This window comes from Martes martes (assembly GCF_963455335.1).
Source record: "Martes martes genome assembly, chromosome: 13".
Taxonomy (NCBI): Eukaryota; Metazoa; Chordata; class Mammalia; order Carnivora; family Mustelidae; genus Martes; species Martes martes.
This window is the reverse complement of record NC_137901.1, coordinates 49,025,165-49,041,430: the sequence shown is the minus strand read 5'-3', so window position 1 is coordinate 49,041,430 and position 16,266 is coordinate 49,025,165. Positions and strand designations below refer to the sequence as shown.

The 16,266-nt window shown below is 39.0% G+C and overlaps 1 protein-coding gene across 1 annotated transcript in view; it reads left to right on the top strand.

The window, feature by feature from the left end:
- Positions 1-16,266, top strand: part of GREB1L (GREB1 like retinoic acid receptor coactivator) — a 141,917-nt gene that overhangs the window by 85,836 nt on the left and 39,815 nt on the right. The window contains exons 17-18 of the mRNA XM_080821095.1: positions 4,158-4,338; positions 6,998-7,190. Of these exons, the coding sequence (XP_080677221.1) occupies positions 4,158-4,338; positions 6,998-7,190 (374 nt within the window). The remainder of the gene's footprint in view (positions 1-4,157; positions 4,339-6,997; positions 7,191-16,266) is intronic.

Sequence of the window (16,266 nt, the reverse complement as noted above, 5' to 3'; positions counted from 1 at the left end):
TTATTTATTTGACAGACAGATCACACAAATGGGCAGGGAGGCAGGCAGAGAGAGAGGAGGAGGCAGGCTCCCCGCCGAGCAGAGAGCCGGATGCGGGGCTCGATCCCAGGACTCTGGGATCATGACCTGAGCCGAAGGCAGAGGCTTTAACCCACTGAGCCACCCAGGCGCCCTGATCTTTTAATTATGAAAAAAGAAACACGGCAAACAAGTGCAGTGCTTAATTCTTGATTAGATCCTAGATCTAAAAAGAAAAAGAAAAAACACAGCCCTGGGACATTTGAGTTGGTGAAACTCAAATGGGGGTTGGTGTTAGAGAATATTATATCAGTGTTGGTTTAATTCCTAGGAGATAATGAAGTTATATAGGAAACTGCCTTTGCTTTTATTAAATACATATTACAGTATTTAGGGGTGAATATTGTGATATGTTACTACCAAATTATCCAGCAGTGATGATAACAAATAAAAAGTAATAAAGAGAAAAAGCAAATGCAACAAAATATTAACAATTGGTGAATCTAATTGAAGTGTATTACACTGGTCTTTTCTATAATATCCAAAATAGAAAATGAAAGGGAAATAGTCACTTTTCATTGATGATATGTCCATCAAATAAAATTCAGTATAGTTATTTATGTTTTCAAGTAGTTTCTAAAACATGGATGGATATTTGTATTCTTCTCTTTTAAGAAATTTTAAAGAGTGAATAAATCAAATTTATAAAATTTATGAAAGATATTATAAATCACAATATAGTGAACATTTACATACCCATTAAAATAAGGAACACTGGAGTCTTGTTTTCCTTCCCAATGTCAATGTTTTTCTTCTTTCAAAGGTAACCGTTACTCTGAATTTTCTGTTTATTATTCCTTTGTTTTATTTATAGTTTTGCTAACTCCTAAACATTATATGTTAATTTATATTATCATAACTATATTAATATACAAACACAATAACTCCTAAACAATATATTGCTAAATTTCACAACCTTTAGAACTTTTGTAAATGGAATCTATGCATGTGTCTGTAATTTACTTTTTACACTCAACATTACATCCCTGAGATTGATCCTGTTGTTATGTGTAACTGTAATTCATTCATTTTACTGCTTTTTAATATTCTATTACATGAATATATTACACAATTTTAAACAGTTTACTACTGATAGACATTTGGTTGTTTCTATGATATAGTTCTGTTTAGGTCTTCTTTAATGTCATTAATAGTTTCATCATTTTCTTTATAGAGATCTTATACACCTTTATTCCTATACTTAATATTTTTATGTTATTGCAAATGTTTTTTTAAAAACATATATACTTCTTAATTGCTTACAGCTAGTGTATAGAAATGCAGTCGATTTTTATAAATTGATATTGACTCTATTAACTTAACCAAATTCTTTTTTTTTTTTAAGATTTTATTCATTTATTTGACAGAGATTACAAGTAGGCAGAGAGGCAGGCAGAGAGAGAGCGGGGAGCAGGCTCCCTGGTGAGCAGAAAGCCTGATGCGGGGCTCCATCCCAGGCCCCTGAGATTAGGACTCGAGCAGAGGCAGAGGCTTAACCCACTGAGCCACCCAGATACCCCAACTTAACCAAATTCTTGTGTTTTATTTATCTGTGGATTGTTTTGCATTTTCTACACAGACATATTATTAATAAACAGTGATCATTTGTTTCTTATTTTATAGTTATAAGTGAAAAATATCAGGAAATACAATTACAAAATGTTAGGTAGCATGATACGCGTAGGAAAAGACACAGGAAGGAATGCGCAGAAATGTTCACAGTAGCTTATTTTGAGTTAAAAAATTATGGATGAATTTTTCTTTTTAATATATCTCTATACTTTCCAGTTTTTCCAAGATGAGTATCTTTCACTTTCATAACCAGGAAAGAAACAATACTTAAAAATAAAAGCAAGTCTAAAACAAACTTTAAAGGTAAGGATTACCTGCTAAAAATGCCCAGTTAGAAATTAAAATGTCAAGTATCTATGATGTGCCTGCTCCCCACCCATATTCACCCCTGCAGTGCCAGATGGCCACATAGTCACATGTCATATCTAAGAGAACAACCTCTTAGATTCATGGAACTTTGTCTTTCCATTAGGGCATGTGTGAAATTGACCTGTCAAAGGTCTTTATTCATTTGTTCTGAAATGTAGTCAACTCTTAATTATCCATAAGAAATATTTTTATTCTTTATGAATTACTTATGGTCTTTTCTAGTAAGTTACCATTAGCTTGCACTGCTTATTTCCTAGGGATAAACTTAGGAAATATAGACTTATTTTCAACTGGCACTCTTCTCCCTATTATACAGATTAAGGAAACAGAAACACCCAGAGATTAAGTCGGTTCTCTATTTCTCTGCTCACCTCCTCTGTCACCTCCTCCCATAGTATGTCCTTGTCTCCCATCGTGACACTTGTCAAAATTATCCGTCTTCTCCATCATAAGCTCCATGAGGTTAAGACCTTTGTCTTGCTTTCCTGTGCATCCCAATGACTAGCACAATACCTCACATGGTACCTGATATGCTCAGTAAACCACTATGGAATGTTGAATGAATTTTACAAGCAATCCACTTTCAGAAAAATCAGGATACCTGCCACATTACATGTGTGATTGCTTTCAGGTATAGTCACAGTAACATTTGGCTACATTTGGGTGGAAATTGAAAACAATGTCTGGGTAAAATCTTCTCATGAAAAATGTTTGAAAGCAAAATGATCTTTCCGTTCACTTTTTCTTGTATAATGAATTTTCCATATGGTAAAACATTCTTCCTGTTTTCTTTTATACCATTTAGAACTATTACTATTACAGTGTCTAGATGTTAATTGTGTAGAGTTGTAATTGAGCTGATTTTATCTGAAAAGAAAAGCTAGATAAAACTAAGTCAACATAACTCTATAAAAGTCTCTTAAATTAACTTGTTTCTTTTTAATTTTTTTTTTCACATAGTTGTGGCTGGTGGGGATTTGGCTGATATTACATGCTGAATAGATACCCTCTGGCTTTGGGAGACCAAGCTGATCCTCAAGGCCTCCATAACATATCTAACCCCCAAATTAGCCTTCTTGTTCCTTCTCCTTCTTGAAGGGCTGTGGGCTTGAGTCACAAGGCTCTCATTTCAAGGCGGGGGGGCGGGGGTGGTTAGTCCTTCCCCCAATGTAGCTAAAGGTCTGGAAAAGGAGATTGCCCTTGGTTTGGGGTTTTTTCCTCTAGCTTCATTGAGATATAATTGCCATATAACGTTGTGTAAGTTTAAGGTGTACAGTGTACACCTTGAGGATTTGACACTTCTTCATATTGTAAAATGTTCGTACAATATGGTTAGTTGACACATCCTTCACCTCACATATTTATCATTTTGTCTCTTCATTTGGAAGGGGGATTTTGTGTTAACTGATGATCCCAGCAACACCTTCATGTGCCTCAAACTTTTTAGATGTTTGAATATAGAAGTAATTATATTCTAGACAGAGATAATGATACAGTACAGAAGTTTCCATTTCTAATATTTTGAGAATATAGTAATCTTGGGTAATTCCGTTCATTTTATTAATTTGGTACATATTCCAACATTCATTGAGGACTGCCCATACTCTAGATATTATGCAAAACTCTCACTATATAAAATGAGTAAAATATTACCTAAAAAAGCTCCCAGTCTACTTATGGTATATTTGGACATCTTACATTATTTTCCTTTCTCTTATATATGTTTTGTTGCTAAATTTGGGGGTAAAGAAGGCTTATGTGATTATATTAATCTGGTCAAGAGCTATAGTTCTGAGTCGCCTATGGTAACTGTCAGTAGCAACATTTCAATACAAATAGAATTTAATTAGACATAGCCTTCTTACATTCCACGGCTTCTTCTTAGTGTATCAAGTTGTTCATTCCCTGTTGCCCTTTGTGTGAGGTATAGGAGGTGGGGTGGGGAGGGGTGTCTAAGGAAAAAGAAATCTGATATTTCCTCATCAAAATTCTGGTGGGGAATATACAAGAGAAGTATCTGCTCTGTAAAAACCGATACATACGGCTACTACCTGGTATATCAGTTGACATTGAACTTCAGTTTATTTCATTTATATATGTATGTGTGAAAAGATAAACACCTTTTTTCTTCTTGGCAGGTGTCCTTGTAGACTTGGGTCTGGAGGAAAATGGGACAGCTTATCAGAGAGCAGAGAAATATGTTGTTCGTCTAGACAATGAGATTCAAACCAAGTTTGAAGTTTTTATGAGAAGGGTAAAACAGAACCCGTACACACTGTTTGTGCTGGTTCATGACAACTCCCATGTGGAACTAACGAGGTGATTGCTTCAGAGTGAGCAAATATAGCTTTTCTTCTAGCACAGCAATGGTTTTATACAAATTCCCAAAAAGCCCAGAGACCCTAACACTTGACATCTTCTTACTGGTAACTTATTCCTATTCCTTCACTGTGCTCTCAACTTTCCCTACCAATTTAGTGTTGATTTCATTTTAACTATATTGTGAGTGAATTTAGAAATCCCTGTTAAAGGGGACCTGGGTGGCACAGTCAGTTAAATGGCCAACTCACGGTTTCAGCCCATGAGTTTCAGATCGTGATCTCAGAGCTATGATTTCAGAGTCATGATCTTAGGGTCCTGAGGTTGAGCCTGGCCTTGGCCTTGAGCTCCTCTGCTCAGTGGAGAGTCTGCTTAAATTTCTCTCTTTCCCTCTATCTCTGACCCTCCCCCTCCTCATGGGCTCCCTCTCTCTCTCTCAAATTTAAAAAAAATGTATCTTTCAAGAAAGAAAGGAAAGACGGAAGGAGGGAAGGAGGTAGAGAGGGAGGGAGGGAGGAAGAAAGGAAGGGAGAGAGAGAGAGAAAGAAAGAAAGAAACCTGGGACACCTGGGTGGCTCAGTGGGCTAAGCCTCTGCCTTTGGCTCAGGTCATGATCCCGGGGTCCTGGGATCGAGTCCTGCACTGGGCTCTCTGCTCAGCAGGGAGCCTGCTTCCTCCTCTCTCTCTGCCTGGTTCTCTGCCTACTTGTGATCTCTGTCTGTCAAATAAATAAATAAAATCTTTAAAAAAAAAAAAAGAAAGAAAGAAAGAAACCAACCCGTTAAAAAGCTGTCTTCAGGGTATTCTAGAACTCAGCTGTCTCAGAGAAGGGGCGCAGCAGGAGGGTTGATGTTCATGAGCTCCCAGAAGGGCCATGTGCTTTCCTTTCTCCACTCTTCCTTCCCAGTCCTTTTCCCCTTTCCCCCCTTCCTCTTCTCTTCTTTCCTCTTCTCCTGTTGTTCCTCTTCCTTGCCTTTCGCTCTACCTGGACACCTTGAACAGTAGTAAAGATGCCACTTGAAGATCTGAGAGCAGGGGTGCCTGCTGTCGGAAGAACATATGACTCTTGATCTTGACTTTGTGAGTTTGAGCCCCATGCTGGGTATAGAGATTACTTTAAAAAAAAAATAATAAACTCTAGAAATTAAAAAAAGAAAAAAGATGTTAGAGCAAATCTGAAACTTTCCCCAATTTACCAGTTTAAACAAGAGAATATCCTATTTCTCAGGTGGGTTTACAGGGAAAGGCTAGTAAATGTGGCATGATGGAGCCAGGTTTGCTCCCAGGCCAAATTACCGTAATTATCTGTTAGGGTGTATCTTTCATCTTATGGATTAAAAAGGCAAGTTCGGGCATCATCGAGTGTTCATAGGTTTTCCTTTCTTTGGACACACTGAGGTTAAGCATATGAAAGATTTGGGGTCTATTGTAGAAATATCAGAATTGCAAAAGCACTTGTTGAGAAGCCAGAATGTGTTTGGAATTCTACAATCTGAACTCTAAAGCTGTATGCAGGCATAAATAAGATCTTGCATAGCATGTTAGAAAGAAGGAAGGAAAGAAAGAAAGTAAGTGAGGGAGGGATGGAGGAAGGAAGGAAGGCAGGAAGAAGAAAAAAAGAAGAAAATTGAGAGGGAGGAAGGGAGAGAGGGAAGGAAGGAAGGAGGGAAAGAAAGGGAGGGAGGAAGGAAGGAAGGAAGGAGGAAAAAAGGAGATTGAAAGGGAGGAAGGGAGGGAGGGAAGGAAAGAAGGAAGGGAAGAAAGAAAGAAAACAAAGAAGAAGGAAGGAAGAAAAAGAAAGAAAAAAGAGAGAAAGAGGAAGGGGAGAGAGGGAGGGAGGGAAGGAGTGAGAAATAGGAAGAAAGTAAGAAAAGTAAAAGAAAAAGGAAGGGAGGGAGGGAGGGAGGGAGGAAGGAAGGTTGCCCAGATGCTGTTCAGTTACTCCTAGTCTTCTATGAGCAAAAATAGCTCGGTCACCTGATGTACCTCATCTTTGAAAGTTTGGGGTAATAATTCTGAGGATGTATATTGGATCACTCCATATTTAATTCCCCAGGGCACTGAGATTATTTCTTTGATGAAAAAAAAAATGTGGTTTTGAGGCTGCGTAGCAACCTAGTACATCCAAACTGAACAGCTCTGAAAATGATTCAGATATAAAAATTTTGGTCATGTGGAGGAAGGGGTTAAGTGGTCCCTCTGTAGCCTCCCCATAGTCTAACATGCTCAAGGGAGGAAAGAGAGTGACATTAACACAGAGGGGATCCCTCACAGTTTGGGGGCTTCTCTGGGGTACCAGTCATTTCCATTATGAGCATCCTGATTTGATGGAGAAGCCTCCTTCAGATGAGCTTTCAGACCAAAGTGATCATCTCAACTATAGATTTATGTATCCTTGGCCTGTAGAACTGAGTTACACTTTGAGGTATAACAGAGGCAGACTAAAACAGGAAAAAAATATCTGAGATCTGTCTGAAAGTGGTAAGAAGGAGTGTAATTATTGCTCTTTCAAATTAAATGTTGGTTGCCTCTAATCCTGCTCCCAATTAAAAAGAACTAGAAAAACAAAAATGAAAACATTATCTCCACTTTGATGTCTGCTTCTGTATCTAGTCCCTTCAATTAGGAGGTATTAACATGACTTTCAATATTTCTCCAGTGTCATTTCGGGTTCTTTGTCACATGGCGAACCCAGTCATGGATTGGCTGATAGAGTCATTAACTGCAGAGAAGTCCTGGAAGCTTTCAATCTGCTGGTGCTCCAGGTTAGCTCCTTCCCGTACACACTACAGACCCAACAGTCTCGAATCAGCTCCAGCAATGAAGTTCACTGGATACAGCTGGACAGCATGGTGAGTCTCTGTTCTGCTCTCTGAGGCACAGCCATGTTCTCAGTTCCCCAGGGAGCAGAATCTTGTAATAAAATATTGTCGTGGTTCTGTAAAATAACACGAGACTTCAAAAATCTAACATTTATCTCCTAAAAGTTCCGTATAATTACAATTATTATAAGTCTAAAGACTAGTGATTAGTGTCCTATATCAATCTGATTATGTTCTTTTTTTAGGTTATCATGCAGATACAGAATTATCCATCCTATATAGTTCTGCCCCCAAAATGTGATACTGTCTTATACAGCCACCAGTAATTTCAGGGGCACCTTGGTGGCTCAGTCAGTTGAGCATCTGCCTTTGGCTCAGGTTGTGATCCCAGGGTCCTGGGATCAAGCTCCCTCCCTGCTCATGCTCTCTCTCTCTCTCTCACTATTTCTGTCTGTCTCTCTCTCTCTCAAATAAAAAAATAAAATCTGTAAAAAATAAAATAAATGATGAATTTCAATCTGAAATTTGGAAATTTTGTTGTCCTTTTGAATAGCTCTTCTGTCATGTTTCAGTCTTACTGATCTGTGACTGTAAATTACGCTTATGTTCTCCCAGCAACTGGATTTTTTAAAAAAGGGTTTGTTTATTTATTTGACAGAAAAAGAGAAAGAGATCACAAGTAGGCAGGCAGGCAAAGAGGGGGCGGGAAGCAGGCTCCCCGCTGAACAGAGAGCCCGATGCGGGGCTCGAGCCCAGGACCCTGGGATCATGACCTGAACCGAAGGCAGAGGCTTAACCCATTGAGCCATCCAGGTGCCCCTGGATTTTTTTCTTGTAATCAGTTCTTAGTCTTATGGTTGAAACAGGATTATGAAACTGTTATTTTAAATTACTCAGTAATCACACTTAATGTTTTTATTTTTTATTTATTTATTTATTTTTTTTATATTTTTTAATAAGATTTTATTTATTTATTTGACAGACAGAGATCACAAGTAGGCAGAGAGGCAGGCAGAGAGAGAGGAGGAAGCAGGCTCCCTGCCGAGCAGAGAGCCCGATGTGGGGCTCAATCCCAGACCCTGAGATCATGACCTGAGCTGAAGGCAGAGGCTTTAACCCACTGAGCCACCCGGGCGCCCCACACTTAATGTTTTTAGAGCAGCCATCTCAAAGTTGTACATATTCAAGACTGTATGTTTTTTTGGCTCCAATCCCTAACACATGGAAGATATTTTCTGTGACCTATATAGTGCATGATAAATATACTATCAAAGAAAAGAAATAAGTGTTTCATAAAAAACAATGAAGATTAGCCATTAAGCAGTGGATTCTTTGTTTAAAAATATTGAACATTATGGGTATTTTTAAATAAACATGTTCAAGTAAAAGATGCCAGATGCAAGAATAACATTTAGGGGCACCTGGGTGGCTCAGTTAGTTAAGCATCAGGTCATGTTCTCAGGGCCCTAGGATGGAACTCCACATGGGGAATCCCTGCTCAGTGGGGAGCCTACTTCTCCCTCTCCCTCTGCCTGCTGCTCCCCCTGCTGTTCTCTCTCAGACACAAATAAATAAATCTTAAAAAAAAAAAAAAAAAAAAAGGAATAACATTTACTCATTTATCAACCCAGTGCATTTCATTCTGTTATGAAGTAGGTAAGTTTTCCCCGACTTCTAGCTCTTATTTTTGAGTATTGGTTTGACCTTTGTGGTCAAGCAAGCTCAGGTGACTGAATCATGGTGGCATCAACCATGCCTCCCTTGTGAGAATTCAAGTGTGTTCACTATCACACAAGAAATTGCTTTGAGCTCTCACTTTGTTAGTATCTTCTCTATGCCATCTTCATCAGTTGGATGTCAAATTACAGGTGAGAGTAAGAGGCTAGCTCAGTCCTTTTGCCTCTCAAGTGTCGGGTGCACCTGTAGACTACCCAGGTAGTTGCCCTGACATGGAATGGGATTGCCAACAAAACTTGTGAAGGGAAAAATTGTTTTTTAAGCCAACAGTTTTCCTATTAAATGTTAAGTTTTAATATATTGTTGGGGAGGGGAGAAGAGAACTATCCTAATTAACCTTGTTGGTGTCATCTTTCCCAGAAGGGATCACACCAGTGATAGGAAAAACTCATAGCTTCAGTGCTTTCCCTTCTCCTGACATAAAATAATAGGGAAATAGGCTAAAAATAACTTTCCTTAAGAGTCATTCCTCTGTGCCTGGAGGCTCTGTCAGTTGAGCATCCAACTCTTGATTCTCAGGTCATGATATCAGGGTCGTGAGAGGGAGCCCCATATCAGGCTCCACACTCAGAATGGAGTCTGCTTGAGATTCTCCTTCCTTCTCCCTCTGCCCCTCCCCCCACTCCTGCTCACTCTGTCTCCCTCTCTCTCTTTCTAAAATAAATAAAATTTTTTTAAAAAGAAGTCATTGCTATGATTATGGTTGCTTTTTAAGGCACAATAATGGTACTATGATTATATTTTTTTAAAGGGTTCTTATTTGAGAGGCATCTAGTGAAGTATTTATGAATCAAAGATTTGATACCTAGGATTTAATTAAAATAATTGAGGGGTAGAGAGTTATTATACTCTAATTAAGGTTTTAAAAAAATCATCACTATGAAATTGAGATCAGCACAGAAAAAAGATAGAAACTTTGAATCTAATTTATAACAACAGCCTTACACATTAGGGAAGAAACTCTTAACCATTAGCCTCCTTTTGTTATCTTGAGGTCAATGTCCTCAAAAAGGAAAAATTGAGAAAAGCAGAGTAATTCAATTCAAAAAATACTGAGCACTTGTAGGCTTGTGTTAGACCTTTCCAAGAACACACAGAGAGAACTAACTGCTTAAGGGAGAAAGCAAAGTACATATTAAGGTCACTGTTATGAAAGTAGAATAAGATATACATAGAGAAAATAGTTTGGTGGTTACCAGAGGCAGGAGTGGGATGGGTGAAAGGGTGAATGGGGTCAAAAGGTACAAACTTCCAGTTATAAAATAAGTAAGTCCTGGAGATAGAGTTAATATTGTATGGCATATTTGAAAGTGACTACAAGAGTAGATCTTATAAGTTCATATCACCAGAAAAAAACATTATAATATATGGGCTGAGAGACTTATTCTGACGATCATTTTACAATATATATGAAGGCATACCTCACTTTATTATGTTTTGCTTTATTGCACTTTGCAGATATTTCATTTTTTACAGATTGAAGATTTGTGGCAACCCTGCATCAAGCAAGTCTGTTGGCACCATTTTTCCAACAGCATTTGCTCATTTCACGTCTCTGTGTTACATTTTGGTAATTCTCACAATATTTCAAACTTTTTCATTATTATATTTATTATGGTGATCTGTGATCATTGATCTTTGATGTTACTATTATAAACACGTTAGTAGATTTAGCATTGCAGCATAATGCCACATCCATGTAAGAATGTGAACTAAATAGTACAGCTCATTGACAATGCACTTGGTCACCCAAGAGCTCTGATGGAGATGCACAATGAGCTGAATGTGGTTTCCATGCCTGCTAACACAGCATCCATTCTGCAGTCCATGGATCAAGGAGTAACTTCAATTTTCAAGTCCTGTGATTTAAGAAAATACATTTTGTAAAGCTATAGTAGCAATAGATAGTGGTTCCTCTGATGGATCTGGACAAAGTTAGTTGAAAACCTTCTGGAAAGAATTCACCATTCTGGGTGATTGAGACATTCATGATTCATAGGAAGAGGTCAAAATATCAATATTAGCAGGAGTTTGGAAGAAGTTGATTCCAAAGTCATGGATGACTTTGAAGGATTCAGGACTTGAGTGGAGGTGCAGGTGTGGTGGGAATAGCAAGAGAACTAGAATTAGAAATGGAGCCTGAGGATGTGACTGAATTGGTGCAAGCCCATGATAAAGCTTGAATGGATGAGGAGTTGCTTCTTGTGGATGAGCACAGAAAGTAGTTTCTTGAGATGGAAGCTACTCCTGGTGAAGATGCTATGGAGATTGTTGAAATGGTAACAAAGGATTTAGAGTATTACATGAACTTAGTTGGGAAAACAGTGGCAGAGTTTGAGAGGATTGACTATAATTTTGAAAGAAGTTCTGTGGGTAAAATGTTATCAAACAGTATCACATGCCACAGAGAAATCATTCATGAAGAGAAGAGTCCATTGATGTGGGAAGCTTCACTGTTGCCTTATTTTAAGAAATATCCACAGCCACCCCGCCTTCAACAACCACCCTGATCAGTCAGCCACCATCAACATCAAGACAAGACCCTCGACCCACAAAAAGATTATGATTTGCTAAAAGTTAAGATGATGGTTAGAATTTTTAAGCAATAAGGTATCTTTTAATTTAAGATATGCACATTGATTTTTTTACACAATGCTACTGTACACCTAATAGACTACAATATAGTGTAAACATAACTTTTGTATGTACTGGGGAACCAAAGAATTCATTTGACTCATTTTATTGACCACCAGCTTTATTGTGGTGGTCTGGAACCAAACCCTCAAATCTCCAAGATAGCCCTATACATAAATAGAATCCTTATGCTATACACCTGAAAACGAATGCAATGTTACATGTCAATTGCATCTCAATTTTTTAAAAAATCAAATTGTACACTTTGAATATGTAGTTTTTATTTGTAAAAACAAAACAACGAGTAGAATAAGAAAATTTTTAAAAATCAAAATGCTCTGGGGGTTGAAAGGTGGGAAAAGTCCCACCCATCTGAGAGTACTAGGAAAGACAACATGGAGAGAGCACAGCAGATGGACATTGAAAGAGCAGAAGGACTGGGCTCGGGCACTCCTGGCAGCGGACCACAGAAGAGGAAACAGGAATTTTCAGAGAACACTAAGGGGATGAAAAGAAACCTGGAAATATATAGATAGAGGCTTAAAGTGCCAGGCTGGCAAAGTTTACACTTATTACATAGACATTAACAATTTTTTCAAAAGGGCATTGTATTATTAAAAACACAGTTGAGCCTTGAACAACACAGGGGTCAGAAGCACTCACCCCTGCACAGTTGAAAATTTGCATATAACATTGTCTCCCCTTATCTAATAACTTATCTAATAGCTTATAAACTTATCCAATTGCCTACTGTTGGCTGGAAACCTTGCCAAGAACATAAAAAGTTGATTACTATCTATTTTGTATATTATATAATTATATACCGTGTTCTTACAATAAAGTAAGCTAGAGAAAAGAAAGGGTTAAGGAAATCATAAGAAAAAGAAAATACATTTAAAGTACTGGGCTGTAAAAAGTCTACACAGAGGCAGAGCAACTGATGGTTCTGCAGATCTGTCTCTTGCTTCAACAGTGTTTGGATGGAACAGACCCAGGGATGCCTCTTCTCCGAGCTTCCAACCACCCTCCAACCTCTTTTCCAGTTGTAACCTCAGAACCGTCTTCTCAGCCATCCTCTGGCTCCAGGACTAGACATCGCCAGTTTTTGAGCTTAGGTCCTTATTGCCAATCAACCACAAGCTCCTGGATTTGTCCAAATGACTCCATCAAGGTGGAGGCTGCCCTCACCTGCCTGGTCAACATGCATACCCAGGACTCCAATGCCTGTCTCTGCCTGGGCTTCTGTCCCAACCTCAGCCAAGTGGCTCTAGAGGGCTGAGGTTCTGCAGCCATTCACTCTTCAGGACACGCGGAAGCCCTCTCAAGATGAGTGTGAACCCATGGTCCTAGAGAAGAATCGGAACCAGGGCCTTCTGGATCTGCCTGCTCTGGGATCTGCCCACCCAGACTCCCATCACTGTGGCTTCCTGGAGAACCACTTCCTAGATGAGGAGGTGAAACTCATCAAGAAGTTGGCCCCTTGAGGAGCCCATGTGCATCCGCCTGGGTGTCTGGGCTTCTGCCCGAACCTCTTCCTGCAGCCACTAGGCAGCTTTTTAACCACCCTGGAACCCTCTCCCAAGTCCTGCACCAAATGAAAACAATAATGCTTTTTGCAGAAAAAAAGCGAGAAATAAAAGCAAAAAACAAAACAAAACAAACCCCAAAAGCCCCTATGTAAGTTGGACCCATGCAGTTCAAACTTGATGTTGTTCAAGAGTCAATTATATTATCAGAATATACATATTTCATTTTCATACTAACATGGTAAATGTGCAACTTAATGAATTTTCACAAACTGAAAGCACCTGTAGAACCAGCACCGAAATGAAGAAAAAGAACATTACCACTAGCCTGGAAAACAGGCACTTCCCACAGAAGGCTGACACTCCTCTGGCCTCTTACCCCATAGGTTTGGTCTGCCCAGTTTTGAACTTGATATAAATGGAATCATGCAGTATGCACTCTTTTGTATGTAACTTTTGCTCAGCATGTGAGATTTTTCTCTATTTTCATGAGTCATAAAACATTCATATTGCCGTATATAGATTACACTGGGTGACCACCACAATTCACTTATACATCCCATTTATTTATTTCAAGTACTGATGTTATTTACATTCTAGTAATGTAAATTTTAGACCCAGGCATGTATTTTTGTTGGGTGTCTATGTGGAAATGAACGCATATGTTCAGCTCTACGAGTTACTGAGAGGCTGCCTTGTAAAGCAGTTCATTCAGGGTAGAGGTTAAGTCAAAGTGATTAAACATGGGGAGAGCAGTCATCTGGCTTTTCTGATCATTCAGATTCAAATTAACAAATACTTAAATCATGGTCCTAACCAGAAAAAGTATGGGAGAAACGGTGAATTTTCTAGGATTTCTTTATTGGGGAAGAGGGAACCGTCTGAGATCTTTTTGAGGTGATGCCTTTAGTTGGAACCAAGTTCAAGGGGAAGAGTGATCTGTGGAGGGCAAAGGAGGTGGATTTTGAATGAGTTAAAGCTGAGGAGTGCATGGATGTAAATGCAAATTTGGAGTTTCTACTGGGAGGTTTTGGTGTAGATTTGGAATATTTCGTCAAGAATTTCAGTGGTCACTGAAGCAGCTGGCGTGGATAAAATCATTGAGGAAGGTGATGAAGAGAACTGCCAAGAGGGCTGTGGCCAAAGACTGACAGGTACAGGCCGCTGGATTTGGCCTCGGGCGTCTTTGGTGACCTTCCAGGGAGCCGAGCATTTGGCTGGTGAGAAGCAAGGACAGCAGGGAGAGGACAGGGAGAGCGGTGGGTGAGGGGGAACAGGGAGGGTAGGACTTTGGGAGGAGGGTTTTTTTTTTGTTTTTTTGTTTTTGTTTTTGTGGGAGAAGGGACATTTTCCCAAAAGACGTAAGGATTCAGTACAATTTGTGATTCTTGGGATACCCTGTTTCTTTCAAGAAACATCATTCAGAGCTTTGTAAAACACATTTTATTTTTTTATTCTTTAAAAGATTTTATTCATTTATTTGACAGAGAGACACAGTGAGAGAGGGAACACAAGCAGAAGAAGAGGGAGAAGCAGGTCCCCACTCCGCCAAGTCTGATGGGGGACTTGATCCCAGGACCCCGGGATCATGACCGGAGCCAAAGGCAGACACCCAATGACTGAGCCACCCAGGCACCCCTGTAAAATGTATTTTAAAGGGTGGTCCCACTGACATCTATTACAAGGTTTCTAATACTTAGAAGACTAAAGTTACAGTTTAATGCAGACCTAACAGATTGGGGAAACTATTCACGTCTAATTCTTATTTTTAGTATATCTCATTCTTAATCTCTAAAGTCTTTATCAATTAGTAAAGAAAATACTGGCTCCAGTTGGCTACAGGCTATCGGTTTAATAACCTCCCCCGCCCCCGCCATAACTTTGCTAAGAAAGAGAAATTAAATTGAGGACAGGTGGATGCATCCTGCCCTGTGAATTAAAATGCTGCATCAGGGAAAAACAACAAGCCTGGAGTAGGATTTTATATTTTCCCAAAGAAGCAGGACCAAGCATGAGAAGGAAAGTGAAGACAGCAGGCACAAAAGAGAAATCATTTCCACTGACTCTGTGCCAGCAGTCCAGATAAGGACAGAAACTCTAATGAATGGCTTTTTTTTTTTTTCCCATCCTGAAATGACTTATTTGACACAATTATCCAGAAGGAAGGGAGCAAATAAAAAAAGGCTTCCAGGCCTTCAAAACAGATGCCACTCAGTGTATGCTCTAAAGCTTTACTGTTTACAAGGACATACTCTGGTCCTCTGGCGCATTTATTCTCAAATAAGATCCTGTTCCAACAACCAGGAATAACTGGTCCGGGGGGCCACAGATACACTAAAAGTGGCAATTAAACAGTGCTTTATTTTCTGTCTTATGGACCTTATAAACCACACAGTTGCTTATCTGTTTTTCTGAGTTACTCAAAAAGCTCAGAAACAAAATGTGCAAAAACTTCTTGGGTGACTTTTTGAGAGGACGAGCTCCATGCCTGGCCCAATCTTACATCCCTTCCCCTTGCTGCTTCTTCCTCTGCTTACTTTATTGAAGCTACTGTATTACCTTTATGAAATGAGTTGGAAAGTGTTTAAAGAAAAATGTCAATACATAATTACAAATAAAAGTAAGACTAAAACACATAGGACAAGTGACAGATAGGAGGCATGACTGGGAAAAATGAATGTAGAAAAGAGGAAAGAAAGCTTGGGAAAAAAAAAACAGATACATGAACTCAAAAAGCTTACTTAATATTCTGGGGCTATTTATGTTTAAGGACAGCTTGTCACACAACTCAGGATCCTCTGAGGGAAACTTTGTGTCATATCCCAAAATAGTTATGCATTTCGTAGTGAAGTCTGAGTCATCCAGAAGGAGAATAAATACAGTGAATTCTGCTTAGGAAGGCAGAAAGGTATAGATTCCATTTTTAAATAACTTTTTTTGTAAAAAAATAAGATTATCTGAATTACCATCATTAGATGATGTCAGAGAAGTTTTTTTTATAATAGACTTTTTTAGTTTGTTGACCTCCAGAGAGTTCTGTAGAGAAGTATTAGTATAGAGAGCTGCTTTATGAGGGAAAAGTCTGACCAGTGACTATACCAGCCTAAAAACATTATTCCTCAGGGGCGCCTGGGTGGCTCAGTGGGTTAAAGCCTCTGCCTTCGGCTCAGGTCATGATCCCAGGGTCCTGGGATCGAGCCCCGCATTGG